General features: G+C 59.6%; 2 protein-coding genes across 7 annotated transcripts; both read right to left on the reverse strand.

Moving 5' to 3' along the window:
* Window positions 1-849: 849 nt before the first annotated feature.
* GMIP (GEM interacting protein) lies at window positions 850-10,315 on the reverse strand. Its single transcript, XM_054578758.1, has 21 exons — window positions 10,231-10,315; window positions 9,228-9,312; window positions 8,759-8,837; window positions 8,593-8,650; window positions 8,172-8,297; window positions 8,025-8,089; window positions 7,816-7,947; window positions 7,303-7,383; window positions 7,056-7,226; window positions 6,830-6,967; window positions 6,315-6,511; window positions 5,892-5,998; window positions 5,728-5,817; window positions 5,330-5,407; window positions 5,101-5,255; window positions 4,692-4,880; window positions 4,454-4,591; window positions 4,157-4,353; window positions 3,440-3,827; window positions 1,783-1,849; window positions 850-1,642 (listed from the first exon to the last, which is right to left on the reverse strand). The coding sequence occupies exons 1-21, from the start codon at window positions 10,247-10,249 to the stop codon at window positions 1,263-1,265; spliced, it is 2,940 nt and encodes a 979-aa protein (XP_054434733.1). The 5' UTR covers window positions 10,250-10,315; the 3' UTR covers window positions 850-1,262.
* A 1,738-nt stretch (window positions 10,316-12,053) lies between these two features.
* On the reverse strand, window positions 12,054-27,332 carry ATP13A1 (ATPase 13A1). 6 transcript variants are annotated; one of them, XM_054578946.1, is made up of 26 exons: window positions 26,387-26,777; window positions 24,242-24,331; window positions 23,946-24,136; window positions 22,320-22,392; window positions 21,984-22,139; window positions 21,802-21,871; window positions 21,617-21,723; window positions 21,027-21,156; window positions 20,852-20,907; window positions 20,151-20,277; window positions 19,938-20,075; window positions 19,740-19,860; window positions 19,215-19,372; window positions 18,695-18,870; window positions 18,504-18,614; window positions 17,444-17,569; window positions 16,666-16,774; window positions 15,052-15,251; window positions 14,880-14,976; window positions 14,031-14,191; window positions 13,847-13,961; window positions 13,568-13,764; window positions 12,978-13,120; window positions 12,688-12,799; window positions 12,451-12,594; window positions 12,054-12,367 (listed from the first exon to the last, which is right to left on the reverse strand). In XM_054578946.1, exons 1-26 carry the CDS (start codon window positions 26,774-26,776, stop codon window positions 12,257-12,259), a joined length of 3,609 nt encoding a protein of 1,202 aa, XP_054434921.1. In that variant the 5' UTR covers window position 26,777; the 3' UTR covers window positions 12,054-12,256. The 6 variants fall into 6 exon arrangements, with proteins under 6 accessions (XP_054434921.1, XP_054434919.1, XP_054434918.1 ...); XM_054578944.1 differs by having other exon boundaries at window positions 19,938-20,090; XM_054578943.1 differs by lacking the exon at window positions 26,387-26,777 and adding an exon at window positions 26,922-27,332 and having other exon boundaries at window positions 13,847-14,191; window positions 19,938-20,090.
* Window positions 27,333-27,530: the final 198 nt, after the last annotated feature.

Consider the following 27,530-nt stretch of genomic DNA (forward strand, 5'->3'; position numbering starts at 1 on the left):
CCACCGCCCAGTCCCTGCCCAGCCCCGGCACCCCGCCCCCGCCACCTGGGGGAGCCCGGCCTCTGCAGCCTGGGGAAGCTGGAGTCGCCCGGAACCTCAGCCCCTCACTTCCTCCCCACTTCCGGCGCAGGACCACCGCCCCATCCCTGCACACCTACGCGCCCTCAGTTTCGGGCCTTGGGGGCAGCTGAGTCACTCGGGGCGGGAGAATTCCCGCTGTGACCTCGCGTGGCCCGGGCTCAGCTCTAGGTGGTCCCAGGGTCCGCACCCCTACTCCCACCCAACCCCGCTACCACGCGTCCAATCCGCCGCCGAGCTCCAAGCCACGCCCTGATCTGACTAGGCTCCCACCGCCCAGACCCCCGCCCCACGGCGGCACGGCGGCTTCCCTGGCGAGCAGCTACGGCGCGCCGCCGCCTGCCTTACCCCGCGGACCTCCTCGGCCCGGCTGACCAACTTGACTGTCCTGCCGCACTCAAGTTTCTCGCAATCCCGCCCCCGTGCCCCCAGCCCCGGTTGGCGCTGCCCACTGCCCGGCCCAGGCCTGTGTCGGCCCTGGGCTCCCACGGCCCAGCCCAGAGAACACAGCTCCATTGTCCGGGTTATCTGCACTTTGTTCTATTTGATTATGCACGACCGGACCGGAGACGTGGAGCTTGGGGAGGGCTGGGCCGGCAGGACTCAGCTCAGTGCCCAGGTCCAGCGCGACTGCCTCTAGGTGCTCAAAGAGAGGGGGCCTCGGTTTCCCTGAGGGGTAAAACGTGGCCGTAGAATGCTGCCCTCACCTGGCAAAGACACACTCAAGGGTATGAACACACAGTTTATTCAGAGGCCGTCAGACCCCACCAGAGTGACAACCAGAGGTCCTGTCTGGACTGTCACTCCCCCACCCCAAGAGCTGGTCACTTGGGGTCAGCTAAGGAGGCAGGCGGAGGTGGGGAAGTGGTCACAACCAAAGTGGCAAAAGGCACCCCTATCCCAGGGGTCAGAGACAAGGATGGACCCCAAGAATCCTGTGACCTATATTGAACCTGAGTATGGGCCCTGAGTGTCCTCTGAACCTGAGTGGCCCTGATGCTCGCCAGTGACCTGTGTCTAGTCGGGGGGAGCCTGGTACATCGTGCCAAAAAGGGTTTTAGTCTTCCCCCAGGCCATGTGGTTTTTCCTTATAGGAACTCTCCAGAACCCCCAACATCCAACTCCTGGGGAGACGTGGGTCTATCCCCTCAGTCCTGAGCCACTAGGTCAGAGTGCTGGGATGGTCAGAGGTGGTCCTCAGCTTCCTCCTCCTGAGGCTGGGGGTCCGGGAAGCTGGTGGCCTTGGGCACAGCCTCTGTGTGCAGCTTGGAGAGTAGCCTGGCTGTCTCCTGGGTAATCTCAAAATGCTTGGGCAGCGGGGTGCGGCGCAGGGGGCTGTCCTCGGGGGAAGCAGCAGTAGGACCCAGCCCCTTCCTCCGCAAGCTCCCTTGGAACCCTGATGTGACAGGGGTCTCCTCGCACAACTTGGAAGCCACCAGGGCCAAGCTGGACAGCTGGTGGGTGACAGGTCGCACGCCCCCCCGGGGATACTTCACTGGCTGGCGGCTGAAGTAGCTACGGGACTGTGTCCCCAGGAGTGAGTCCTCGGGGCCTTGGCTTGATGCTGTGGAATGGGGTAGTCATTGCTGGGCATCCCCAAGTCCTCTGGATATGCCCCTGGGAGTCACCTCTCAGCCAAGCTACCCTGGGCAGACCCCCCCCCCCCCCCGCCAGAACTCCTGGGTTACTCCCCAACACACTCACCTTCCCCTCTCTCATCTTTGGTATCTTCGGCCACTTCTTCTTTCTGGTCACTCTGTAGAGCTGGAATCTGTAGGGAGAAACCCAAGACCAAGACCCCAACAATGCAACTGCAGTTCTTTGAGACTCTTGGAGAACCGAGGGTCTGTTCCTGGACCTGCAAGTTCCTTTGGTGTCTGGGGAGAGAATGCCCTTAACTGTGTGCTGCTCGTCCTGCTGTGCAGGGCAGCGTCCTTGGCTTCCACGGTGGACTCTGTGAGGGCAGCAACACCTGGGCTCAGCAGAGGGCCAGGCCAGGGTGTGACTTAACCATCTCCACACTAGGATGAGGTAAATCTCCTTTCTGCTCTATTCTCTGCAATATTACACCTACTTTTTAGCTGTGTATTTTCACTGTTCTGCCTTCAGCTAAATGCTATTAGCAACTAGAGTCCTTTCTACGTGTCAAACACTGTCCGGAGCACTTTCTGGGCCATCCCACTTCTCAGAGCCCCACAGCACACTGACAGCCCTTTTCCCAGCCCGGGGCTGCTGTGGGGGAGGCCTGTGCGCTCAGCAAGGGAAGGCGTAGCAGAGTCTGAGGGACAGGGAAGCCTCCCTAGGAGTTTCATCTGTAAATGGTTTTCACTAACACTCAGGGCTGTGGAAAGAATGACCGGAAGCCTATAAAGTGCCTACATAGTAGGTGGTGGTCTGCAGACCCCTCTTTGGCCTCACTCTTGACCACCTTCTCCTCATTCATTACAGCATGGAGCTGTGCCTTGAACACACCAGGCACGCTCCCACCTCAGGGCCTTTGCATGGGCTAGTCCCTTGGCCTGGAACACACTTCCGCTGGCCTCCACCTGGCTCATTTCTCCTTCGCATCCTCCAGGTCTTTGCTCAAATCCACCTTCTCTCTGAGACCTGTCCACACCATCCAACTCACTGCTACAAACTGTCGATCGCCTCGCACCTTGGTGTCCCTGATATCCCTTACCTTATGCTACCTTTTTTCTCCATAATACTTGTCACCATGTAACATCCTCTATAGCTAACTCTGTATCATATGTCTTGTTTATTAATGGTTTCTTTCCCACAAGCATGTAGGCACCAAGAAATGGGGTCTTTGAATATTCTGCCCACTGACATCTATGGAATGCCTAGAACAATGCTTTGCACACAGTAGGCATTCAATAAATATTCTATTGAAGGAATGAAGGATCACCCATGTTAGTACCTCTGTGGGGCTGTATCCTGTTGTTACTCCATTATCACCCCCCCTCCCACTCCATTCCTCGCTTTTCTTTCTAGAATGAGCACAGGGTACATAAGAAAGGAATGATGCCCTGGCTGGTGTGGCTCAGTAGATTGAGCACCAACCTGCGAACCAAAAGGGTCGCCCATTTGACCCCTGGTCAGGGCATGGGCCTGCGACGCAGGCCAGATCCCCATTCTGGGGCCTGCGAGAGGCAACCAGTCGATGCATCTCTCACACACGGACGTTTCTCTCCCTCTTTCTCCTTCCCTTCCCCTCTCTCTGAAAATAAATATATATTTTAAAAAAAAGAAAGGAATGAAAGGAAATTTTAAAGGGAAAGGAAGGAAGAGAGGAGAGTGAGTGAGAAGATTAAATGGGGAGAAGACCCTCCCCGGGTCTCTAGGCCTAGCAGGTTCCTACCTCAGGGGACACAGCCTCGGGATGCTTCTCCAGGGCACTGTGGGGCTCGGGGTCTGGACTCAGATCTGAGGGTAGGGTTGGGGGCAGGGGATCTGGGGCGAGGTATGGGGGCGGTGGCTGGGAGCTGGTCGTGAGGGGCTCAGAGGCTGGGCTGGGGTCTTGAGGTGGGGGCTCAGTGGCCAGGGGGAGTTCATCCATCCCGAAGATCTGCTCATAGTTTACGATGAGGAACTCGACCAGCTGGGCCTGGTGCCCAGAGTCCAGGAGGCAGGTAACAGAACCAGTGCAGGCTGTCCCAGCGCTGTCCGGGGACCGCAGCAGCGTCGGTCCAAACACAATGCCCAAGTTGTTGGCAGACATCTTGTTCTCCTCAAACTGCGCAGCCACCCTGGGGATGGGGTGAGGAGAAGGGTAAAGACACAGAGCACACAGTCATCGCTCATCAGGTAGGACCTGAAGGCCAGACTAGTGTCAACTTGCCCAAGTCGTGGGTCAGTGGCCCCCTGCCATTGTTTGAGACCAGCAGCTACATGCCCAGCAATGGAGGTCAGGAGCAGGCACCCAAAATCAGGATCATATATTAAGGTTCAGAGCTCAGAAAACACATGCAGAGGTCCAAGGTCAGTGCCAGGGGTCAGTAGTCATGTGTCCAGGGAAGGGGTCACAGATCCATGCCTCAGTTGAGAAGTCTGTTTCAAGGTCAGGGACAGAGCCCACCTGAACAGATGAGCCACGAGGTGCCGCAGGGTGTTGTAGTTAGAGTCAGGCAGCTGCATCAAGAGGGCCTTCAGCGAGTGAATAGCCTCAGGGCTGGGGCTGAGGGTCCCAGGGTCATGCCCAGGGTTTGCATGCAGGGTCTTAGCCAGAGAGATGAAGGCATCGTAGAAGTGGAAAGGGACCACGGGGTCAGTGAGCTGGGGGTGGAATGGCAGAGGGAACATGGGTGAGGGTAGGCTGCAGAAGGTCCTTAGGCTGAGCCTGCCCAGCCCCTGCCCCCGCCCCCTGAGCACCCACCTCCTGGAGGAACCGCTTGAGGACACTTGAGACATCATGAGGTGAGTTCCCTGACAGGTCCACCAATGCTCGCCCATTCTCGAAAGCCTGGCACAGCCGTTCCACCCGGACCCGGGACCCGCTGACCCGATAAATGCCCTGCAGGGTAGGGTGGGAAATAAACACCTGGGTAGTAATCTAGCCATGCAGAGGGCCAGGCAATTGCTGGGGGGGGGGGGGTCAAGGGTCAAGGTGGCACCTGCACACCCAGGGCGCGCTGTTCTATCTCCGCTGTGCACCTGGTGACTACAAAGGGCACCTCCTCTGGAAAGTCCCTGGGCAGCTGCAGGAAATTGACCCCAAAGAGGGGCGTCCGGGCTGGGAGCCGCCTGTGTCCACAGAGGATCAGCAGAGTCTCAAGGCAGCGCTTGTGGCAGGTCAGAAAGCACTAGGGGGAAAGTCACAGGGCCAGGGAGGTCATCGGGGATCAGCCAGAGAAGTGAAGGTTGTAAAGATCCTTGGGGAATGGGAAGCTCGTGGGAAATCATCAGATCAGGGCTGGTCCCCGGGGCAGAAGTTCACAGGAATATCAGGTCATGGGGCAGTGTGAGGTCAGGGAGGTCATTGAGAGTCAGCAGAGGACACTGGGTCATTGGCCTGGGCCACACCTCCTCACATTCGGTCCCGCTGACCATGAAGGCCTCGCACTCTCGGCACTTGGCTGGGACCCTCAGCCGCCGCAGCCGGTGGGTCTGCGCTGCGCTGGACAGAGTCCACTTCCGGAAGGGGCTGCCTGATCCGTTCTCGAGCCCATCTCCCAGGTCTGTGGTAAAATAGGGTCAGGGAGGCCCGGTCCATCCCCCTCTCCAGCCCTGCCCCACCTGCTTCCAGCCTCACCAGGGTCTCGCTCCTCAAAGTCATCTGAGGACTCAGTGCCTGTGGATGAGACTTTCACCAGCCGCCTCGTACCAGGGCCTGGAGTCAGGGGGTCATAGAGTTCAGGGTCATAGGGTCATGGGGAGGTTCCAAGGATAAGGAGACCTTCCTGGTTTTCAGGCCTTTCAGAACCACCCACAGATGACCTTGGGTAAAGGGTTGGAGGTCAGGAGGGGGGTCAGACAGGTCAGAGGCTGAAGTATTAGGACAGGAATGTTGGTAAAGATCAACGGATAGGTTAGAGACCAAAAGATAGGTTAGAGATTGAAGGATAGGTTAGAGACTGAAGGCTGGAGCCTGGCCAGGGCTGGAGAATGGTCAGAGGCTTAGAGTGGGTGAGGGCCAGGTCCTGGCAACACCTGGGCTAGAAGTGGGGGAGTCCAGGGATCGAGACTCGCTGCCACCGCCCACGCTGTCCACATCGCTGCCTGGAGTGGGGCCTGGAGTCCCTAGGAGGGGACGGGTCAATGATTAGGACCACCGTTGCCCAGCACCACTCCTGCCCGCCCCTCACTGCACTCACCCTGCCAGCCTGGGCCTGTGTCCTCCCAAGGGCCTGGCTCAGCTGCGCTCTCTTCCAGCCGTGGAGGCAATGAGCCAGAGAGCTTTTTTCTCGTGTCCAGAGGGGAGCTGAGAGGACAGGGGCAAGGGCTCTGAGAAGCAGGACACTGGCCAGGGCTGACAGCACCCCGCACCGCACCCTGGATCCAGCTCCAAGCACTGGGGTCTGCATGCCTTGATGTGCACGAGCACTCTGGCCAGTGCAGGAACCTCCAAGTCCTGACCCTCCCAGGACCGGGGCTGCCGTGCTCCCGAACGAGAGCCTTGGGTACTAAGTCCGAGTACCGAGGCTTTGAGTTCTTGGGCCCTGAGCTCTCAGCTCCGTGATGCCAACAGCTGGCACCTCCTTGGGGACTTCCTCCTGACTCTGCTCCCAGGGGCCTACCTGTGCGGGGTAGACATGAACTCCTTGAAAGAGAAGGCAGGTGGTGGGGGTGGCGGGGCCTCCGGCTGCAGCGCCTGCACAAACTCCTGGTAGCGCTGGCCCGGCTGGAAGGGTGCGCAGCACTCAGCCAGGGCTGCAAAGGCGCGGGGACCCTGCTCTGCTTGGGCCCCCCGTAGCCCGAACAGTCTCAGGGTCACCTGCTCGGCAGAGACCAAGAATGAGGGGAGGCGGGGGTGGAGTCTGGCTGCTGACCCTTAGAAATGTCAGCAGAGACCCGATTTGGGGGTGGGGTCGGGCAGTGGGAGGCAGCTGCGGGGTGAGGGCGGTGGGCTGGGGCGGTGGCTGGTCAGAGCTGGGCAAGTCGCCCTGGGGGCAGGAACCAGCGCGAGTGGGGCCCAGGCAGAGGTGCAGTCAGGGTCTGGGGACGGGAACTGTGGCCTCCGGAGCTGGAGCGAGGCCTGTGTCCTGGAGGCCGTTTGGCAGGGGGGGCGCTCAGCTTGGGGGAAGGGCCTCACCCGCCTCATCACTTCGTCCCCCTGCAGCACCAGCTTGCGTATGTGCGACACGATGCGTTGCTTGGTGGCCTCCAAGTCCTGCTGCCTCGAGTTGGCCTCGCGGATGCAGGCCTGGTACAGCGCCTCTGCCTCCTGTGCCTGGAGAAACCGTAGCTGGGGCGCATGTGGGAGAGGGCATGGGGTGGGGGCGCTGAACTGCAGCGGGGGGCAAGGGGCAGGTCTTCACCTTGGCCTGGGCCTCCTCTCGAGAACGCCGCCGCCGCTCTTGCTGCTTGCTGGGTCCCGGCAAGGCCTGGGGGGGTGGGTCCTCCGGGGACGCTTGGCAGCGCACCCGCAGGTCCTCGCTGCGCTGCGTGTACTGGAGCTGGGCCCTCCGCAGCGCCTGCGCCGCTTCGTTCTGGGGGCAGGGCAGGAGCACGTCAGCGCCCCTTCCCCTCCTCCCCTAGCTGGCCCTCACTCACCCTGGGCCTCACCATCCGCTTCTGTTCTTTCATCCACTGCTCCTTGAACTCCTTCCTCCACTTCTCAATCTCAGTCCGTTTGGCAGCCAGGGGCTGGCAATGATGGGGGATGGAAATGTCGTAGTCGCAGGGCCACCCGGTCCTTCCATTCCCTTGGGCCATGTGCCTTTCATCCTCCCGACCCTTTTCTGGTCTGTACACTCCTGGGGGGCGGTCCTTCTCACCCAGACCTGCTCTCCCCCAACCCCTTGTCCCAACAAAGAGACTCCGTGATAACTCATCCTTTCTGCCTCAACCGAGATGCCGAGACTCTCTTCTTGGGGACACTCAGTACCTCACCCTGCGCCCCCACCAATAAACAAAAGCACGGTTTAGCAATTGCACAGGAAGCCTGGTTTGAATCTCTGCTGTGCAACCTTGGGCAAGTTCCTCAGCATCCATGGGCGTCTGCTTCCTCATCAGCACTAACGCTGACGGCAACGGTGCCTTCCTGCTGGGCCGCTGTGAACAGCGCGGCTTCCTTACCTGGTAGTAGTCCCTTTTCTGCTGGGCCACCGTCTCCACCGCCAGGGCTCCCAGGCTGAGGTCGTGCTCCAAGAACATGGTGTAGATGTACTGCAGTGGCATGTGGCTCTGCGGTGGGGGTGTTGGAGGATGCTGAGGGTCAAGGGGAGGGGATCGGGCTGGGGTTCTTGAGGGCTTGGGCTCTGAGGGCGTGGCCTGGTCATGGTTACCTGCTGGTGGATTAACACCTTGCCAGCCTCAGCGATCTTCATAATGCTTTTGGCAAACTCCAGCTCTGGGGGGAGACAGCAGGGGTTTGAGTTAAGCGGGGTATAGATGCTGCCCGGAGCCTGGGGCCGGGTGGGAGGGACCCTCACCAAGGCTGGCTCTCTTCTCCGTCCAGGACAGCAGCTCCTTGGCATAGCGGCTCCAAGTCTTGGCGTACTCCAGGGCTGCGTCTACACCACCCTTGTTCCGAACGAGCCGCAAGTCCAGTTCCTCCCCTGGGGCGGGCGGGTGGACTGAATCCTAAATTCCCATGGAACCCTGGCCTCACTTGAGCCCACAGACCAGACCAGAGACCCTTATTCTTCACCCTAAGCATCCCCAAAATACCCTTTTCACAATGACTCGCAATTTTGCACTGATTGTCCACCTGGACTGGTGGCTCCCTAAAGGCAGGGGCTCAGCTCTGCGCTGCACAGCAGGGACCCAGGAGCACAGGGCAGGCAGTCGGCAATGACATGTCAAGGGAAGGGCTTCTTTCTGTCCCCACACCCTGGCCTCAAAGCCCCTTACCTGTAAGGGGTGCAGGACCCTCCGGGGAGGGGCCACTCCAATGGCTGGTCTCACCGGTCTGAGGGGGAGGGGGACAAGTTCAGGAGCAAGCAGGGCAGGGCCCACCTCCTTAAAGCCCCTCCTCTTGGAGGCTCCCTCTTCTTGCCCCCTTGGCTCTGCCTCTCACCACTGGGGCGGCTGCAGGGGTCTTGTCAGGCTCCGGGTCTCCCGAAAGGGCAGGGTCTCCAGCCAGCGTCTCGAGGGTCCTGGGAGGTAAGGGTGTCAGGATCCCACCCTCCACCCAGCCTGTCCCGCCTACGGGTGCTGAGAATCCCAGGATGATTTGGCAGATGCTCCTGGATATCACCTCAGTGACACCTCTTGGATCTGGGAGATCTAAGGGATGAGGTTTTGGGGCAGAACCAGGTGAACCTTTTTATGGGACTTGAAATAGAATTTTATGAGTTACAGGTAACTTTGGGGTTCAGAGAGGGGGATTATAGGGGTCTCATGTCTTCAGTGGTCACAAGAAGGATACATGGGGGTTCTAGTACCACGAAGGGGATTTCCAGTGGATTTAGGGGGTTGAATTTTGGGATATTCAGGTGTTTTGCAGATCCTGGCAGGATTTGGGGGTGTCCCAGTCTCAGACTCACACGTTCCCCAGTGAGATCTCAAGGTTGTCCAGGCTCCGGAAGATGTCACTGTACCTCTTCCTGCTCTCAGGAACTGGGGGTAACCCTGGGGGTGGGGGAATGTCACACGTGGGCACACCAACGCCTCCCTCCACAGGACCTTGGCTGGTTGTTTGGAGGGTGGGGAGACAGAGAGGAAGAGGACAGAGAAAAGCTCTGGTTCTGCAGGGAGTGTGGGGCGGAGTGGACGCCTGAGCCGGCAGGGAGGGAGCATGGGCTCGGGTGGGTGGGGCCGACTCGGCAGGAAGGGGGACTCAGGCACAATCCAACACACAGAGCAGAGGCACCTGCAAATGCACGGGCTCAGAAGCAGAGGCAAAACAGATGCCCCAGATGCAGTCACATTGTCCCCAGGGGAGACAGCCAACTTGACAATGGAACCACTTGGGCCTCAGGCCAGGCAGATGAAAATACACGTGGGACAGACAGGCACAGAGCTGTGGCAGAAACACTGGCCAGCTGGGACCACGAGGGCCAGAAAGACCGACACCCAACATGCACAGCAGAGATACAAAAGACAGCCCCAGACACAAGGGGAATGTTGGGGCATTTCTGCAACAGCCCCCCTTCTAGGGGGCCCAGATCCGCACTGCCCCTCCCTGGGCTGTGGAGCAGCTGGGTGGGGGTCCTGCTGCATTGCCACCTTTTCCTCACTCCATCACCGGTGGTGACACCCTGCCCCCATCACAAATATCAGAAGCAGAAGCAGCCACTTCCCCTTCCTGGGCCCCTTCGCCCAGTCATCCGGGGGTTAAGACTCCAAAGGGGGAGGGGGCAGGGATTGGTGTCTCGGGCCCCTCTCGGGTTGGGGGTCCCCACAGTGGAGGATCCCCTCATCCTCCCCATTGAGGAACTCCTCTCTCCCTGCTCTGCGGGCAGAGAGGGACAACCATGGCTTCTCAATTTAGGAAGCGGGGTATGGCTGGGGATGCCCCTCTTGGATCCCGTATCCCGGACCGCCTACCCGGCTCTGCAGCGTCCATGGCCCAGGGAGCACTCGGTGGGGACCCCGGGACTGGGACAGGATCGCGCGGCGCCCCGCGGGGGCCTAGCTCAGATTTCCTGCCACAGCAGCCACTCCTTTTCCACGTCATCCGCCCCGCCCCACCGCTGACCACGCCCCGAATTTGTCACCCTAAACACGCCCTTGCCCCAGGCCACGCCCCCAGGTCCCAGAAGCACAGACTACGCTCTCTTGAGCAGAGATGCTGTAGAGCCAGTGCCTCCTGGGCGATCACCGCAACCCAAAACGCCCCAGCCCTGGACACTTCAGGGTTCCGTCCTGCCCAGGGTTCTCCTCCCCTGCTCTGCGTGGCCCCAAATCCCCTGCACCCTCTCCCAGAGTCCGCCTACTTCCGGCCCTTCTCAACACCCAGCGACAGCCCTGCTCAGGGGTCTCTTGGACCCCTAAACCTACCGCATCCCGGCCAGAGACACGGAGCCCCTTATGGAGGGCTGCAGCCCTGTGCAATTACAGCTGAATCCGAAGTCCCCTAATGCTTTTTGCTGAAGACCCCTGGCCTGGGGGGACTCCCAGTGACCTTGAAAGCCGGATCAGGCTCTTGAGGCCCTATTAGTGTTATCCAGGAGTGCCCCTAGTGCCTCTCAGGCGGGGGGCGGGTGGCACAGGGACCTGCCCTGACCCCCAAAGACGCATCCCTGGCAAACCCAACTCCAGGGTGCTCCTGGCTGTCACCTCGTTTCAGGAGTGGGCCTCCCTCTGCAGCCTGGGCCTGGGGCCACTACTCTCCAAAGACCTTGGCCAGTCATTGCTCATGACACTCACAGGCGTCCACAGCTGGTCCCGGCCCCTTCGCAAGGGCTTCCTCGGGCCACAGGCAACGCTTTGCTGCCTGGGGAAGCCAGACAGGCGTGGGCTGCTGAGGACGACCAACGGGGCAGGGCTGGAAAGGCTGAGAATCCCCTAGTGAGCACTGGTGGGGAGGGGAGGCTGCCCAGAAGCCTGGGCCTAGGTCCCCTGGCCTGTGGTCACATGCAGCTTGTCAGAGTTACAAAAATGCACCCACATTCTTCACTCAGGAGAATTCCTGGCTGTGAGTGAAGACTTTGCATTTGTAACTTTGCTTCCTACAGTTTTTCGCTGTTGAAAAGGCATGTCGCCCACTGGCTTTGACTTCCAGCTCTCACATGGCATGCCTACTCTGACATTCCTGAGTTGCACTGAATGCTGTTTGGAGGGAGCGTTCCCCTGGCCAGGTGGCTCAGGTTGGAGCATGTCTGATCCCCGGTCAGGGCACCTACTGAGGTTGCAGGTTTGTGCCCATCCCCAGTTGGGGTACACACTGGAGGCAACCAATCGATAATTCTCTTACATTGATGGTTCTCTCTCTCTCTCTAAAATCAATAAAAACATATCCTCAGGTGAGGGTTATAAAAAAAAGAAAAAAGAAAAGAGAAAAGAGAGTGTTGGTATGAAGGCAGAGCCAGGGCAGGGCCGGGACATGGTGGAGGCAGGCTGTTATTTTGCCTATTACTAAAAAGGGAAAAATGCCATAGATCCTAAGACTCCTCTCAGTGCCCGGGGTTTCAAAATATGAAGCTGAAAGATGACAGAAATACGGGGGTGCTTGTTACACCAGGAAACACGCAGAGCTCTCTGTGCTGGAAGCTGAGCCTATGCAAGTGCTGACCGTTGCAGAAGGTGCTGTCGAGAGCCTCACACAGCCCTCTAGAGAGTGCCAGGGTTGTCCTCAGTGACCACCCGGTGACACCTTGTGTGGCACAGACAGATGTGGAGACAGGGCTTCTTAAAATTGTGGATGCTGCTTTATTTACCAAAGGGGCTGGCTGGGGGCTGGTTCTGCCAGCCGGGCCTGCGGGTGGCCACAGGGTGTGTGTCGGGAGGGGTCCCAGCTCAGTCTTGGCGGCAAGGCTGGGCCGGCCTTGCCATGGGGGCAGTGTTCCCTTCTGGGGCCCACGTGGGGCCCCTGGTGGTAGCAGGGTGGGCAGTGGGTGCTGGCACTGCCGTCTCAGGAAGGCACTTTTAGCTTCGGGGTCCCCAGGAAGTACTGCAGGACGCGGTCAGCCAGGAGTGCCAGGCAGAAGTCAAGGACCAGGACCTGGGCGATGACCAGCTTGAACTGCAGGGCAGGGAGCGATGGTGAGCTGGCGCCTGCAGAGGGGCCCAGGTCAAGCCCTGGGTCACATCCACAGGGACACTCACCTCCACAGGGATATCCACAAGGCCAAACTGGCTGTTGAAGTCGGGCGAGGAGCCGAGGAGCAGGCCCACGATGGCCAGGAGTGACACGGCCAGGCTCCACACCAGGGGCTTGTTCTCAGACAGGCTCTCCATGAAGGGCGGGCCCTTTGGGGACAGACAGATGAATGGCTGTGCACTGTGGGGGCCGGGTTGGGGGGGGGGCGGGCAGGGCATGTCCGGGCCAGGGCTGGACCGCACCTTGTAGTTGATGGCGAAGGTGGCCATCTGCATGGCCATGGCCATGATGTATACAGTGCTGTTGACCAGGCTTGGCTCAAACTCCTTGTACAGGTCCACAAACTGCTCCTGCCTGCAGGATGCATGGGCGTCAGAGCCTCTCTGTTGCTCACACTGCCCCTGCGGGGCCAGGGCTCTGCCTGACCTTGGCTGCTGCAGGCCAATGTCTGCACCTCCTCCTCCCAGCTCCCATCACAAGGATGCTGCCTCCTCTGGGTGCCCCGTGCACCCGCTGCTCCCGTGGCACTTACTTTTCAGGGCTCCGGGCCTGGGCCTCTCTGTATAGGTAGACAAGACTTAGGAAGTGCACACAGAACTGCAGCAGGACCGTGAGGATGGTGTACAGGTTGAAGATGTTGGGCAGGGGCCGCTCTCGGGACAGGGTCTTGAGGGGCTGCAGTGGTGGGTAAGGCGGTGGGGAGGGGTTGGGCGAGTGTCAAAGCCCAGAATGCCCTGGGCCACCATCCACCATGTCTCCTGCAGGCCCAGTCCAGAGAGCAGTCCCCACATCCTGGGCCCATGGGTCAGCACCAGCCTCCGGAGCCCCTCCTGCCCGTGGACATGATGGGGCCCAAGTTGGGCTACTTGGATGAGCCTCGGTAGGCTCCCCGCTGCCCCCCCATCCCCATCTATAATGTGGGGACAACAGCTCCCACCCTGAGGGCTTCTGTCAGGAAGAAAAACATGACATCCAGCAGCACATCTAACAGTCTGTCCTGCCTGGCCCAAGCGTCCCTTGCCACGAATCCATGAAGCCGCCAGAGCAGGTGCTGTGGTCCGGAGGCAGAGGGTGCCCTCGGGTGGGGCAGGAGCTATTGTTTTGCCAGGGGTCCCAGCCCACCTTGGAGCGGGAAATGAAGAGGAAGCAGCCGGCCAGCAGCAGCCCCTGCAGTGTAGCCTGGAAGTCGCTGAACTTGACGCCCTCCAGGTAGAGGACACTCTGACTGTAGGCCAGGATGAGGGCGTTGAGTGCCAGGATCTTGAACATCTGCAGTGTGGTCACGAGTGTGCATCGGCCCTGCTTGATCACGTGGCAGACTGCGGGGGGAGGGAGATGGCAGGTGTGGGCATGGGTGCCAGGCAGGGTCAGCAGGGGGACAAGGCAAGTGGCGGGACTCACTGCACTGAATAGATGAGAGCTTGGAGGTGAAGGGCGCCGCGATACTGGCGTCGCCCAGCTTCACGATGGGTGTGCTCTCATCCTCCAGGTCCCGCAGCACCTGGCTCAGGCGGTCCTGCGGGGTGGGTGGCAGTGGGTGAGGCCTGGCCACGAGGGGGTGCCGGTGACCCCTCCCAAGACTCACCCTCTGAGAGGCGGGCTGCTCCTCCGGGGGTGGGAGCCCCAACCTATGCTTGGCTGCCCTGGAGGTGGCCCTGATGCTGCTGTTGCTCAGGACGGGGCTGTCACGGGGCCGCCGCCTCCGCTCAACAACCCGCTCTGGGGCATTGGCCAGGAGCGCCACACCTGCGGGGGGGCGGGGGGGGGGCGGTGTGCTTTAGGGTCCCGGGGAGCCCTCCAGCCCCAGGCTCCAGCTGCGTATGTGCTCAATGCCGAGGTGGAGGCACAGGCTTCGGAGCCAAACCTCCCCATTTCACTGGACTCCCCAGGGAGCACCTCAGAGAGCATTTACTTTATTTTTTATAAACTACTTAAAAACAAAACAAAGGCCCCCAAAGCACCCAACACTAAATGCATCAAGACTAACTGAATTTCAAAGAAGTTTACTGCTAAGGATCATGTTTCTATGAGGTAAATAACACTCGATAAATGCTCTAGTTGGCAAGTAAAGCGGAAATGTATTCTGTCAATAGAGATTCAAGGCTGTGAACTGCTGGCAAATGCTTCAGCTCCCACTGGTTGTCTGTTCCCACTTGTCCCCTCCCTCCCTGGCCTGTGCCCACATGGTGCCCAGGAGGCCTGAGCAGACCAAGTTGCATTTGCCCCGCAGAGCTGCCCTGGTTCCCCAAACCTTCCCCAGGGCCCTGGTGGCCCCAGCCACACTGTTCCTTCCTGCCCTCGTACACCCTTGGATCTCGGGTCCTACTGGCCCTGCTCCATCCCCCACTGCCTCCTCATGCTTGGGGAGGTGTCCTTTATGCGGAGCCCTCGTGGACAGAACAGTGAAGGAACAGCCCCTGCCCGTGGGGCTCACCCACATCGGCGTGCTTCAGGGCGCCCACGTCATTGGTACCGTCTCCGCACATCAGGGTCACATAGCCCAGCTCCTTCAGGCTGGTGATGACAAACTCCTGTGTGGGCAAAGGACCAAGTGAGGGCTGTGCACTGCCCTAAGGCCCTGCCTGCCCGTCACCCCTGCAACTCACCTTTTGTTTGGGGGCCACGCGGGCAAACACCTGTACGTGGGGGATGAGGCGCAGCAGCTGCTCAGGGTCCTCGGCCTGCAGGTGGGCCAAGCCATCGCCTGTGAGGCACAGGGCATGCTCCAGGGCCAGTGCCTTCGGGGAGCCTTGGGCCAGGGGTAGCACAACGCTGCCATCGATGGAGCACCACTGGCAGGGTCGACCTGCAGGACCAGCGCCCAGGTCAGGGACAGGGCTCAGACACAGGCAGACCTGTCGCGCGGACTCCACTTGCCTGGTCCCAGTCTCTCCTCTCTGGGGCGTCGTCTCTACCTCCCCACCTATCCTGACCGCTCCCAGGCCTCACCCATGCCTGCCTGTGCCCAGGACGCCTGACTGCCTCACAGAGGTTGTTCAGAACCCTCCAGTACAGGCGGGAGATCCCAGATCCCAGGGCCTGAGACCGCGGGAGGGGGCGAATCCTAACCCGGGCGTACCCCAAGCTTGTTAGTTAACTAGCCCCACCCTTGCGGCCTTCCTGGCACCCCTCTCTCAGGGCCGGGGAGCCTTGAGTCACTTCCTCTGGCCAGATACTTGCCACCCACTTCCGCTTTCCAGATGGCTGGCCCCCAGCCTTCCTGGCACTAGGTGGCTCACCCTGGACTGGCTCAGCTGGGCAGGAAACCGCCACTGGCTTTTATTGTTGCCCTTTTCTTGGAGCAGCTTCACCTGCCAATCAGCAGCCCTGACGGCTCTCCCCCTGGGGCACCTGCCCACAATCCCTGCTCTCCTGAGAGTCCGGCGCCTGGAGCTGGACAGAGCCATGGACCAACAGTGTGGACTAGAGGAAAGGCCAGGGGGCTCCAGAAGCCACCCTGGCTGGGCCTTACCAACACCCTCCCCCAGCCTGTGGCCCTGTGACGCCTCTGGTGCATGCTGCCCCCTAGCCAGGTCCTGCCCTGGACACCAGCCTTCAGCGTCTGACAGATCCTGCCCCGCCAGCCAGAGTGCGCTGGGGCCGGATTTGCGCCTTGCCTCCTCTGACTCTGGTGTGCTACTTGCAGCCAGCTGGGTGGCCAGTTTTTGGTTTCTTAGGAGTGGCCAGTGGCTGCAGTCAGGCCATCCAGGTTCAGATGCTTAGCCACAGTGACACCAAGTGACCTGAGTGGGTGGGTGCACCTCTCTTTCCTTGTCTGTAAAACTGGGTGCCAACAGCTGACACACATGGCTCCCTCCTACATGGCATGGGGACGCAAGCCCTCTTGTGCAGGGCGAAGGGACAATGTGGTAACATGCACCAAGCCCTCTGGCCAGGGCCTGGCCGTGCTGAGCACCAGCACCAGCAGCCCCTGACCTTGGGAGTAAGGGACTCGCTGTGCACAGGTGGTCTGTCAGGTCCAACGTGGATGTGACAATGTCAAACGTGGGACAGCATGACTATAAGCAATTGTCTTGAGATTTTAAGTCATCACTGATCTGGAGCCAGTGACTGCCCACTTGAGTAAGGATGTCCTTGGCCAGGGGGGCTCGGAGCAGGGCTGTGACCCCCAGGCCTGGCACGCAGGAGGGCCACCAGGACAGGAGCTGTTCCGGGCTGGACTCACAGTCTCCCTGGCACCCAGCCACTTAGGCTCTTACCTTTCTCTGTGGGAGGCTGCAGGATCAGCGTGTGTGCCTTTTCAATGAAGTGCAGTTCCTGGGCCACGTGGCAGGCAGTGAGGGGGTTGTCGCCTGTGATCATGACCACCTAGGGAGAGGGGCAGAAGCTCAGTGGGGCAGAACTCCAGCCTGGAGGGCTGGTGCCCTAGTCCCCTCTCAGGAAGGCCACAGAGGGAGGTCCTGGCCTCCAAAGGGGGGCTGGGCTTCCTAAGCCGCAATGTGCCCCCACCTGGGGACATTTCATAAAATACATGTATATGTGTCTTTCTGAGGACACCTATACATTTTCTTTGCAGTGTAGACTATGAATCCACTTTTGGCGTGGATCTTCTTGGATTGGTAGCTGCCCAGAAGCTTGTGTGTGGGGTGGGTGGGGACCACATGCTCTAGCCTCCCAGCTTAGAGCTGATGAGGCCTGTTGGTGCTAGAGGGGGACCGATCATGCTACCACTCTCTGAGACGGCTCGCTTACCTCCCACACTCTAAACTGTATCGCGAGTGCCCGACTAGACACCCCAAACCACCAGGATGAAGACACCAAAGGCACCGAGACAAACAGACATAACCGGTCTGGATACTGCTCCCACACCCCGACCCGGCCTCAGCCTGCCACGGATGCTGTGGGCCCAAGGAGGCACCCATTTGCCCCACCGAGGGTGGAGGTGTCCTCTGCTGTCACACCCTCCTGCCTGCAAGAGGAGTGGAGACCCCCCGCCCACCTGCTGAGGGCCTGGTGTGGAGGGCCTAGCAGCCATACCCGGTGGGAGGCATTTTGGATCTCCCGGATCACAGCCCTGGAATCAGCCTTGAGTGGGCAGGAGACCACGATGAAGCCGACAAACTTGAGGTTGCACTCCAAGGCCTCCCGCTTGACCTCTCGGGCCTGGGGACAAACATGGGGGCTCTCACAACTGTGACCTGACCCTCCCCCATTTCCCGAGCTCCCACAGTGTGCTGGGTGGGGAGGTCGGAGAAGGACTTGTCCTCTCTTGGGGGACAGGGGCCTGGCAATGGCTGGGTGGCCCCCGCCACCAATGGTACTTCTATTTCCTGGAATGGACATGGCACATCGTCACAGAGGTCTCATGTCTTGGCTCAGTAACGCTTCTTTGTTAACCACCCAGCATGCACTCATCCTCTAACTCATCCCAGGAAACAAAAAATGTCCGCCCTCATGAAGCTTCTCTATTGGGGGAGGCGTGAAATAAGGAAAATCTCAGATTCAGAGTGCTGAGTATCATGAGACAGATACTCAAGAGACAGTATCAAGAGACAGAGGCAGGGGCACAGAGCAGGAGTGGGTATATGATCAGGCATTTGTTCTAGAAGGGTCTCTCAGCCACTGGGTGCAGGTGGCCCGGATGAAGGTCAAGGTGGAAGCAGGTAAAGGAATGTTGGCAGTGGAGGTGGGAGGAGAGCTGCTGGCATGTGGTGGTACAACTGAGGACTGGTGATGTCCCCAAACCGTGCAGTGACCAGGTGGCTGGGCTGGGCAGGGGCAGAGCTAGACTGGAGACAGTAATCAAAGATGTCTTCTGACGTTTCCTGAGGGTGAGTGAGGACCCGTGGGTGGGGGGATAGGAGGCTGGGTGGTGGCAGCCCTAGGCACTGGGATGGGTTGGGGTCCCACGGAGTCACGGCACCACGGGGGAGGAGGGCCCGAGGACTGAGTGCCACCTGCAATCTCCAAAGGCAGAGGCCGGGGAGGAGGAAGATGAAACTGTGCCTGCTCACAGGGGCGCCGAGGGGGTACACGGTGACGCGGCTGTGGTGGAGGGGGCGGGGGAGGCCTGCAGGTGGGGAGCCTGGGCCCTTACCTGCTGATGGGTGAGGTGCCCCAGCTCCTTGTACCCCAGGGCCAGGACACGGGCTCCTTCCCGCGAAATCTCCGTGTGGATGTGGTGATAGTCAGGTGGGCACTGGGAGAACTGCAGGGAACGCAGGGAGATGTCACCGACTGCCTCGCACTGACACCCCGCCCCGAACCCCAGGGCCGGGCTCAGCTCACCATGGGGTGTAGGGTTTCAGGGGCCCCCTTCACAGCCGCGATGTAGCAGAGGTCCGTGGAGCCCAGCTTCTCGTAGGAGGCGAGCACGGACATTCGCTTTAGGGCACTGGCAAAATGAAAGCGCTGGTGAATTTTCAGCCCCTGAGTTTTAATACTTCGGGGGAATACTTTCTCATCTGGAAACAAATAAGCACGAGTCCTGAGGGCCTTCGCTCCAAAGAGGTAGCCAGGCCCCCGCCTGTCCCTCCTTCCTCCCACCCCCCTCCCTAGACCCAGGGCCTATGGGCTCCTGGCTCCAGGGCGTCAGAGCTGAGACCAGGCCTTGGAGGACCCTGCCCTGTAGCTTTGGTGGGGTGGGTTCCAACCCAGGGGGACACCCAACGGTGTGGTATGTCCCAGGTCAGAGGGGGCTGTGCCCGCCCGCCAGCCTGAACTGGATACCCGGCAGTTTCGGAGGGGCCTGTCCTGCGGCCTGGGGGTGAGAGCTGCCTGCACTGGGCCCGAGACCGCAGCCCCTCACCTTTGGTCAGCGTCCAGTCCACGGCCGTCAGCATGGCCTTCTCCAGGGGGTCGCCCACTAGGGTGCCGTCGTCCAGCTGCATCAGGGAGTGACACGAGGCCAGGGCCCGGTGCGTTTCCACGGGGATGTTGGACACGGGCGTCACCTCCTTTCCATCTCTGCAAGGGAGGGAAACGGCGGGTTACAGCGTGGCAGAACCCCTGGGAGCTGCCAGCCAGGAGGAGGTATGGGCCCCCCTATTCCGTGCCAGTTGCTTCAGGGGCGGCGGGGTTTCATTTGGTCCTTGTGACACCTGTACTTTTCTCACAGATGCCCCTAAATGTCAGGTAGCTGCTTGGAACTCCAGGTGACTCTCATGTAGCTGTTACTCACTGAGGCCGCACAGGGAGCCCTCGGATCAGACTCCCACAATAGGGCCTCTGACAGGGGCTTTGGGGGTGTGGGTGGGCAGCCGTCAGGCCCTTGCGCTCCCAGAAGGCCTCCTGCTGCTGGCTGGGTACCTCTTGGCCCCACCCCCATGCTCACCTGAGCCCAGCCACGCCTCGCACCACCAGGCTGTCACTGGTCAAGGTCCCAGTCTTGTCGAAGCAGCACACCTCCACTTTGCCAGCAAAGGGGATTCGGAAGGGCTCCGTGCAGTACATATCTGGGAGGTGAAGCCAGGGTCAGGGGCGCCGCCAGGCCCCAGCCCCTTGGCGCCCCGGCCCTGCCCCAGGCACTCACAGAGCTTGGCCAGGGCAATGAGGGAGGTGTTGACAGCCAGAGACAGCTCAATGGGCAGCTCGGGGGGCACGACGGACGTGAGGATCAGTGTGCACTCCAGAAACAGCTTGTAGCGGTTCCGGCTGGGATCCTTGGTACCTGTGGAGGCAGGGCCTACCAGTCTGGGCTGACGGGCACGGGGCCCAGCAGCCTGGTGGGGAACGTGGCACTTACCTTCGATCCACACGTAGGCGGCCGCCGCGATGGCAAAGACAAGGAGAAAAAGGATGAAGACGAAGGTCTCCAGGTTGTTGGCAGTCACTCTCTTCACCCCAAAGAGGATTGTGCGCAGCAGCTTGCCCTGGAAGAATGGAGCCAGAGGCCTTTCCTGGGGGGTGGGGGCGGCGGCCTCCCCCACCCGAGGGCATTGAGACCAGGTCCCCCCTCAGATGACAGCGCGCCCCAGCCTCAGGCCCGCCAGTGAGGCCTGCAACCTGCCACGCGCCATGCACGTACTCCAGGGACCCCACGGCCGCACAGCCGGCTCCAACTCAGCCAGGAGCTACGGGGACCAGTGGCCAAGGCCCGGGGTGCGAGAAGGAAGTGGCCGAGATGGGGGCAGGAGTCCCTGGAAGGAGGTCTGGCGATCACCTCTACCAGTCAGTGCTCTTGCTGCTTTAATGCATTTATGGGCTCAGTTCTGTGCATGACCTCAAAACACGTGCGAACAGCTGGTCCGCTGTCTATCCCCCACCAGACCCTCAGCCAGGCAAAGCGGGCCTGGCTTGGGGCTCGCCTCCACATGGCCTCTGGCCAGTGCCTGCTGTCAGAGTGAGCATGTGGTGGGGATGTCCTGGGGTCTGAAAGGGCTACCGTCTCAAGTGTCCACAACTGGCCACGGGGCCCACCCCCCAGGGCCAGGCAAGACGTCCCACCTGAGATGTGTTGAATCCGGTCCTGAGGACAAAGGCTACACACCCACTGTCGACCGCTGTGGAAACAAGCAGAGCCAGCGTCCTCGCGTCTGTCTGGACTCCCTCATGGCCAAGCAGACATGGCGGGGGTTGGGAGGCGGATGAGGACACCCATGGAAACCCCCAAGGCACCTACGCTTCAGGCCCGTGGTGGCCTTCTGAGGGGGGATGTGCTGCACCACCTTGGTGCCCCCGAAGATGACGTGGAGCCGGGAGTCGGCCTGCAGGTCCAGCACCCGGTCGGGGCTGAGGTCTTCAATGGGCTCCTGGGGAGGACAGTGAAGCCGACAGTTGGCTCTGCCCTGGCCTCCCCGCCCCCAGTCTCTGGAGAGCTGGCCCAGTGCTGGAGGAGCCCTCCTGCTCCTCACAGGCCTCCCACCTGGCTCAGCGGATCTCAGCAGGGACGGGGGCTCCACACGTGTCCCAGAACTCTCCCCATCCCTCAGTCCACCTCAGTCTGAGCCGTCAGGGTGCCTGGACGCCCCAACGCTCTGGGACTCTCACCTCCCCCCGCCCCGCCCCCACGCAGCTTCCACCAGTGCGGGGCGCGGAGATGCAGCAGCCCTGTCCAGATGCTGCGCCCACGGCCTCCTTCAGCCCCCTGGGCCAGGACTCCCTGTCTCCTCTAAGTGAGCCTGGGCCGCACCCCAGCACTCTCCTGGCCAGCGGCCCCTCCGAGAATAGGCTGGCCAGACAGCCGAGTGGACTGACTCCCCTTCCCCACACCTTCATCTGTGGCACCGACTCTCCCGTGAGCATGGCCTCGTCCACGATGCAACGGCCCCGGAGCAACAGCACGTCACATGGCACCAGGTTATCCTGTGGTGAGCGACCTGTGGGGTAGCGCCAGAGGGTGAGGCAGTAGCCACTGGGCTAAGCTGCCACTGGGAAAGGGCAGAACTGGGCCTCACCAATGGAAACAATGTCCCCGGGCACAATCTCGTCACTGGCAATGGGCCTCCACTTGCGGCTTCGGTAGACCTGTGAGGGGTGGTGCATGGTCACCTCTGGGAACGTACCTGTGCCAGGCCCGCCAAGACCTCAGCGGATCTCAGCAGGGACGGGGGCTCCACAGGGACCCTGCTGGCCGCACCTGGATCATGTGGGGCTTGTTGCCCATCTTCCGGATCTCGGACATGTTGCGCATCTGCTGCTGAACCAGGGAAGCCTCGAAGGCCACCAGCATGGAGAGTGTGAAGACACTGTAGTACCAGTACTCATCCAGGCACCAGAGACCCACGCAGAACACCTGCCCCGGGAACGCAATGAGGATGACTGCTGAGAACTGGACGTACACCAAGGGCCATTCTACCCACGGACTCTGACCCCTGAGGACAAGGTTTTTGGGTCTGGAATTGGACACAGGTCACTCTGGCTATCAAAGTCCTAAAGAATGGGGTGGGGAGAAGGGCTGGAGCTGCTATGTTACCTGGAACACAAAGAAAGGCGCTGTGGCTCTCTCCTTGAACAGCTCTGAGAAGTCGGGTACCACCATCTCGGCCCTGCAAGAAACCAGACCCCAGGCCCTGTTCACGCTGGGAGGCCCGACACCCCTACCTGGGGGCACTGCCAGCCTCCCTAGGAAATGAGGAGCCTCGGCAAGCTTCTAGACGGGATGCTATGTTCAGCTGCGGTCTCCTCCCGCACTGGGGTCGGCATGCCAGACGCCCCCAGCCCTCTGTTCTGCTGAACCCAGATGAAGCTTTTGAATGGCAACAAGCTCTTCAGACAGCCCCCACCCACCCACCCAAGCTGGGGCTGATAAGAACCCATCATCTGGGCGGGAGACAAAGCAAGTGGAGAAGCTTTTGACTGGAACAGGAGCCTCGAAGCTGCAGCTGCGGAGGAGGCCGGGCTGCCAGGGGCCTCGGAGCCACCCCACCCCGGGGCCTGAAAGAAAGACTGAGCCCCACCTCCCTTTAAGAGGGGAGGTCTGGAGCCAGAATTTCCCCCAAACTCCCTGAATAAAAGCTGCAGGAGTGAGACGAAAGCGGGAAGAGGGGCTAAGGGTACGGTCTGCAGCACTGTGTGTAGTGGACTCCTGGATGGGGGATGTGAGGAAAAACCCAGTGATGCTAAACTGACCCCGCCCAGTCTTGTGTTCTTTGCCTTTAAAGGAGCCAGGACGGGGTAGGGGAGATGGGAACAGGTAAACATTTCTTATAAATCTTCCTATTAGATTGATAGTTGTGATAAACGATTAAGTCCAGAAAGAATTCCCTAGAGGTTCTGCGGGTTCTCAGGGTGACTGTCACGTGGCCAGGACAGGGGCTCTGAAGTTCGCCTCGCCCCTGCCAGGCACGTGTGGTCACTGGCAGTTCTGGTGAAGATTAAAGAATGTGCCCACGGAGCGCCTGCCGGCCTCCCCGATACCATCAAGAGCTGTCCTGTCACTGACTTCTTTTTTATCACCATTCTTTTTAAGTGCTGAATAGAACGTACATTTAAAGATTTTATTTTTATTATTTTAAAAAATAACTTCAAAATTATTATTTTTTTATTGATTTTGGAGAGAGAGGGGAAGCAGAGAGGCGAGAGAGAGAGAGAGAGAGAGATTTACTTCTTGTTCCACTTATTTATGCATTCGCCGGTTGATTCTTGTATGTGCCCTGCTTGGGGATCGAACCGCACCTTGGTGTGTTGGGATGACACTCTAACCAACTGAACTATCTGGCCGGGGCAAAGAAAGAATTTAAGATGAAAATGGGAATTACAAAAACAAGACGAGGATCAACAGCCAAGTCTTGTGTGCCATGGGCCAGGCCCCCCAGGAAGGGTTCCTGGCCGAGAGCTCTACCAGGAGGTTCCTGTCAGCAGGCAGATTCAGGGGAGACTCGGCTAGAGCACGTTCCTCTAAGGACGCCACTTTCACCTGAGATGTTTCGTTGAAAAGGTAGACTCCTCCCCCTCCCATCTCAGGTACCCTGAGCCGGGAGTGCGAAGGAGCAGAAACAGTAAAGGGGCCACTGGCCTCTGAGACGATTCAAGGCCTGTGACCGCTGGCAGAGGTCCAGCCCTGCCAGCAGGGGGGACACATGGGGATGTCAGGACTCACTTGTTACTCCCAAACTTCTTCTCAGCGGCGCGGATCTCCGAGTCCTCCTGGAACCCCCTGTAGCTCTGGTAGTAAGAGAATGAGTTACGCACAGGAAAGGCCACGGGGAGGAAGCGCTTCTTCTCCTGGGCATCGTAGGAATACTTGATCTTCTGGAATTCGAAGGACAGTACCTCCTGCCCGTCTTCACCCTGTGGCAGAAGGCTCGTCTGTGGCAGAGGCCCTCGACCGGGGTTGTCAGTGCCTGGGAATCTCTCCCAAGTCCTGCACTGGGCAGCCTGGCAGGTGGTCCCTACCTCATCTCGGTGCAGGGCCACGAGCTCAGTGGAGCCATTGTTGGGGGTCGGGACCACCTTCACGAAGGTCGCTTTGCTGGGATCGTACTCCTGTGAGAGGCAAAGCGATGTTGCTGAGCCCTTCTCAACCCCCTCTGTAGGAAGAACACTGCCCAGCATGAGGAGCAACCCTTGATCCGTGTGAACCAAGCCCTGTCAAAGCCCACTTGGTCTACTGATGCTTGGCTTCCTTCCCCAACCCCATTACTATTCTTGCTGTGTCCTCCAGCAAGAAGGAGCCGTGAGTCCTTGCCCCAGCTAAGGAGCTTGGTCCAAGCTGTTCTGTCTGCAACATGTGGGCACACAGCTTTCAGGCCTTTGCCTGAATATCTTCTCCTCAGGGAGCCTCCTGAATGTCCCATGTGAAGTTCTGTCACCACATTACTATCCTCATCCCTATTTTCTCTCTCTTTAGCGTTGACTACCGAGGACAACTCTCCCCCACTGACACCGCCATGTAGGCAACGAATGGGTTTTGTCTGTTTTGTCCACTGCTGTTTCCTCAGCACCTACGATGTGGAAGCACCGAAGGGAGCTCAATGAGCACCCCTTCCGTCAGGAGCTGCATCCATCCCACCGCTGGTTTGTGGCTGCGCGTTGGAGGGAGGGAAGGTGTCACAGCAGTGACCATGAAAAACAAGGCCCCGATCCTTGGAGGGTTCATGGGCAACAGAAGCAGGTAGAAAATAATCTCTCTCTCTCTCACACACTCTCTCTCTCTCTCTCTCTCTGGTAACGCCATGGAAGAAAAGTGCAAAGTGCTACATGGGTCAGCCCCATACCAGGAGCTTTGCAGATGCCACATTTCTTCTCACAATGGCATCCTAAGGTCGGTGTTACGGTTCTTACTTTACAAAAGGGGAAACTGAAAACCAGGAAACTGAAACTCTGGTGTCTGAGATCTCTGATACAAACCCAGATCTATCTGTCCTAACCCTGCAGCTGCCTAGCTCCTCCTTGTTCTCCATCCCTGGAAAGGAAGTTAAGTAGCACTTTTAAGATGCAGGCCAAAAGGCAGCCGGAAGTTCAGGGGGTGTCAGACTCCCTCTAACCTCCTTCCCTTTTCCTGTCCCTTGCTAGGGTCTTCCACCGTACTGACTTGAATCCACCAAGCCCAAAAGTTTGAGCTGCTCCCCTGGACTAAGGCTTGTTGGTAGAAGGGAGATTACACTCAGAAGAGAAAGGGGATCCAGTCCACATTCAGAGTCAAAGACGGGGGTTCCTGTCTCTTTCTGCAGCCCCTGGTGCTGTTTCCTTTCCTTCTTCTTTCAGCAGACACCCACCTGGGATTAGAGGGGAGGCTGGTTGGAGGCTGACCTCTGCGTCCATCGCTCCAAACCTGCCGGAGGCATCTGAGGCAGGCCCAGAGAGCGGTGGCACAGTCACGGGTATCAACTGCTGACCCAGGGCACTTCTCACTTATCTCCATCATGTGGGGCTAAGGATCACATTCTGACAGCAGCCTATGCCACCATCACCCTCATCTTGCAGAGAGACATAAAGAGACCCCAAGCAGTTAAGTCACTTGCTCACAAATAGCTCCTTGCTCCTCTCACACGCTACTACCAGCATTTCAAGCTCGTTTTGGTCACAGTACCGGAGGCCTCTGAGCAGTGGACAGCTGGACTGATGTTCAGTTTTCAAACCAAACTTCACAGACAGAAAACCTCACTTGGCAGGTCTAGCCTCACACTTTGAAAATCAAGGTGGGAGGCAGGCGACAAGGAAGGTAGGACTGTTTCCAGCAGAAACAACGGAGTTCGCTCAGGATGGGAGCTATCAAACAGCGACACGTGTTGGGTCCTGCGCTAAGATTTATACAGGTATCTAAATACAGGTATCTAAATACAGGTATCTAATTACGGGATCTAAATGACAACACCGGGAGGAATTCCAAAGGATGGAAGAAACCTGTGCCAGGGTCGCACAGCAGGTCAATAGTGAAACCAAAATTATGTCAGCGCTAAAGGGTTAAGGGAGCCGCTGGGGACCTAGGCCCAGCAGATGGGAGGCCCGGGCCAGGCTGGGGATCGACAAAAACGCCGTGGCTGCCACCCGCCGCGAGACCCGACCGTGTGGGGGTCGGGCTCCTGCCCGCGCACTTACCGGGGTGCAGGTGAGCGCGCAGTGAGCGTGCACGGACCAATGCCCCGAAAGGACGGTGAGCGCGTGCGCGAGGCAGATGGTGGCAAGCACTAGCAACGCCGCCTCGGGGATCTGCGCCCAGCTGCTGCCCCAGCCCCAGCAGCCTGCGGCCGCGGCGCCCAGCCAGGCCGGATAGAGCAGCCCGGCGAACGGCAGCACCGTCAGGCGCCGCAACAGCGCCAGTCGCCGGTATGGCCACACGGCGGCGACCAGCTCGTCGCCGCTCGCTATGAGCGCCGGCCCGGCTGCAAGGAGCGTGCGTGGCTGCTGCACGGGCTTGGGCTGCCCGCCGGGCCGAGCACCACAAGATCGGGCCCCACAAGGAAGCGCGTTGCCCACCGCCGCCGCCATCTTTCCCAGCGCGGCGCTTGCTTCCGGGCAGAGGCCCCGCCTCACATTCAAAGTTTTACTTCCGGTGAACCCTGGGCGCCGCCATGGCAGCCGGGAGTAACAAGAGCCAGGGAAGGATGAGGGGCTGGGTCCATAAGTGACTAACCAGGGTGCCGCCATGAAAAGCTTGGTCGGAAGGAGCGGCAGGGCGCCGCCATGACAGAGGAGCTCTGAAAGGGCTGAGGCCGCTGCGGGCCCTGCCACGCCGGACTGAGACCAGAAAAGACGAGGCAAAGCTGGCTGTGCGCCGCCAGGACAATCTGAACCGGAAGCCGCTGGCCCTCCTCCGTGACCGTACGGACTTCGGCCTGTCTGGGTAAACAGTGGCGGAGCCTGTGCGTTGCGAAGGCGAGCCCGTCAGGGAGGTGCCGGCCTTCGGGCAACTGGTCTTCGACACGTTGAAGATTCCGGATTTGTGAGGGCGGGGCTTGTGATGGGTGGATCCTAGGCTCATCACCTGGACAGGGCTGGGGAGGGCGGGTTGGAGAGCTGGCAAAGGACACAACCTCGTTGGACAGGAGCCAGCACGTAATGGATAATTACACACACAGATATGAAAATTTTGTGTTTATTAGAAATGCTATGTCATTCTGTGTCATTTCCTGTTACATAAACGCTATTTGAACAAAACCACAATAGAACTACTTAACTGACAATTAGTAATTATAGTAGGATTAATTAAACAATACATGGGAGAAGGTATAAGACTTTTTAG

Source organism: Pteronotus mesoamericanus, unplaced genomic scaffold, assembly GCF_021234165.1.
Source record: "Pteronotus mesoamericanus isolate MK-2021 breed Mesoamerican mustached bat unplaced genomic scaffold, CSHL_Meso_final contig_502, whole genome shotgun sequence".
NCBI classification, from domain to species: Eukaryota; Metazoa; Chordata; class Mammalia; order Chiroptera; family Mormoopidae; genus Pteronotus; species Pteronotus mesoamericanus.

Excerpts from the sequence above, each read along its gene's own strand:
- ATP13A1 (XM_054578942.1), bottom strand. The coding sequence starts at position 26,776 with ATGGCGGCGGCGGTGGGCAACGCGCTTCCTTGTGGGGCCCGATCTTGT. Across the intron at positions 24,332-26,386 it reads GCGCGCTCACCTGCACCCCG|GAGTACGATCCCAGCAAAGC; the intron begins GTAAGTGCGCGG and ends TGCCTCTCACAG. Across the intron at positions 21,157-21,616 it reads AGTCGGTGCCACAGATGAAG|GAGCCCATTGAAGACCTCAG; the intron begins GTGTGGGGAAGG and ends TGTCCTCCCCAG.
- GMIP (XM_054578758.1), bottom strand. Across the intron at positions 6,968-7,055 it reads GAGAGGAGGCCCAGGCCAAG|GCACAGGAGGCAGAGGCGCT; the intron begins GTGAAGACCTGC and ends CGGTTTCTCCAG. Across the intron at positions 1,643-1,782 it reads CAAAGATGAGAGAGGGGAAG|CATCAAGCCAAGGCCCCGAG; the intron begins GTGAGTGTGTTG and ends CCCATTCCACAG.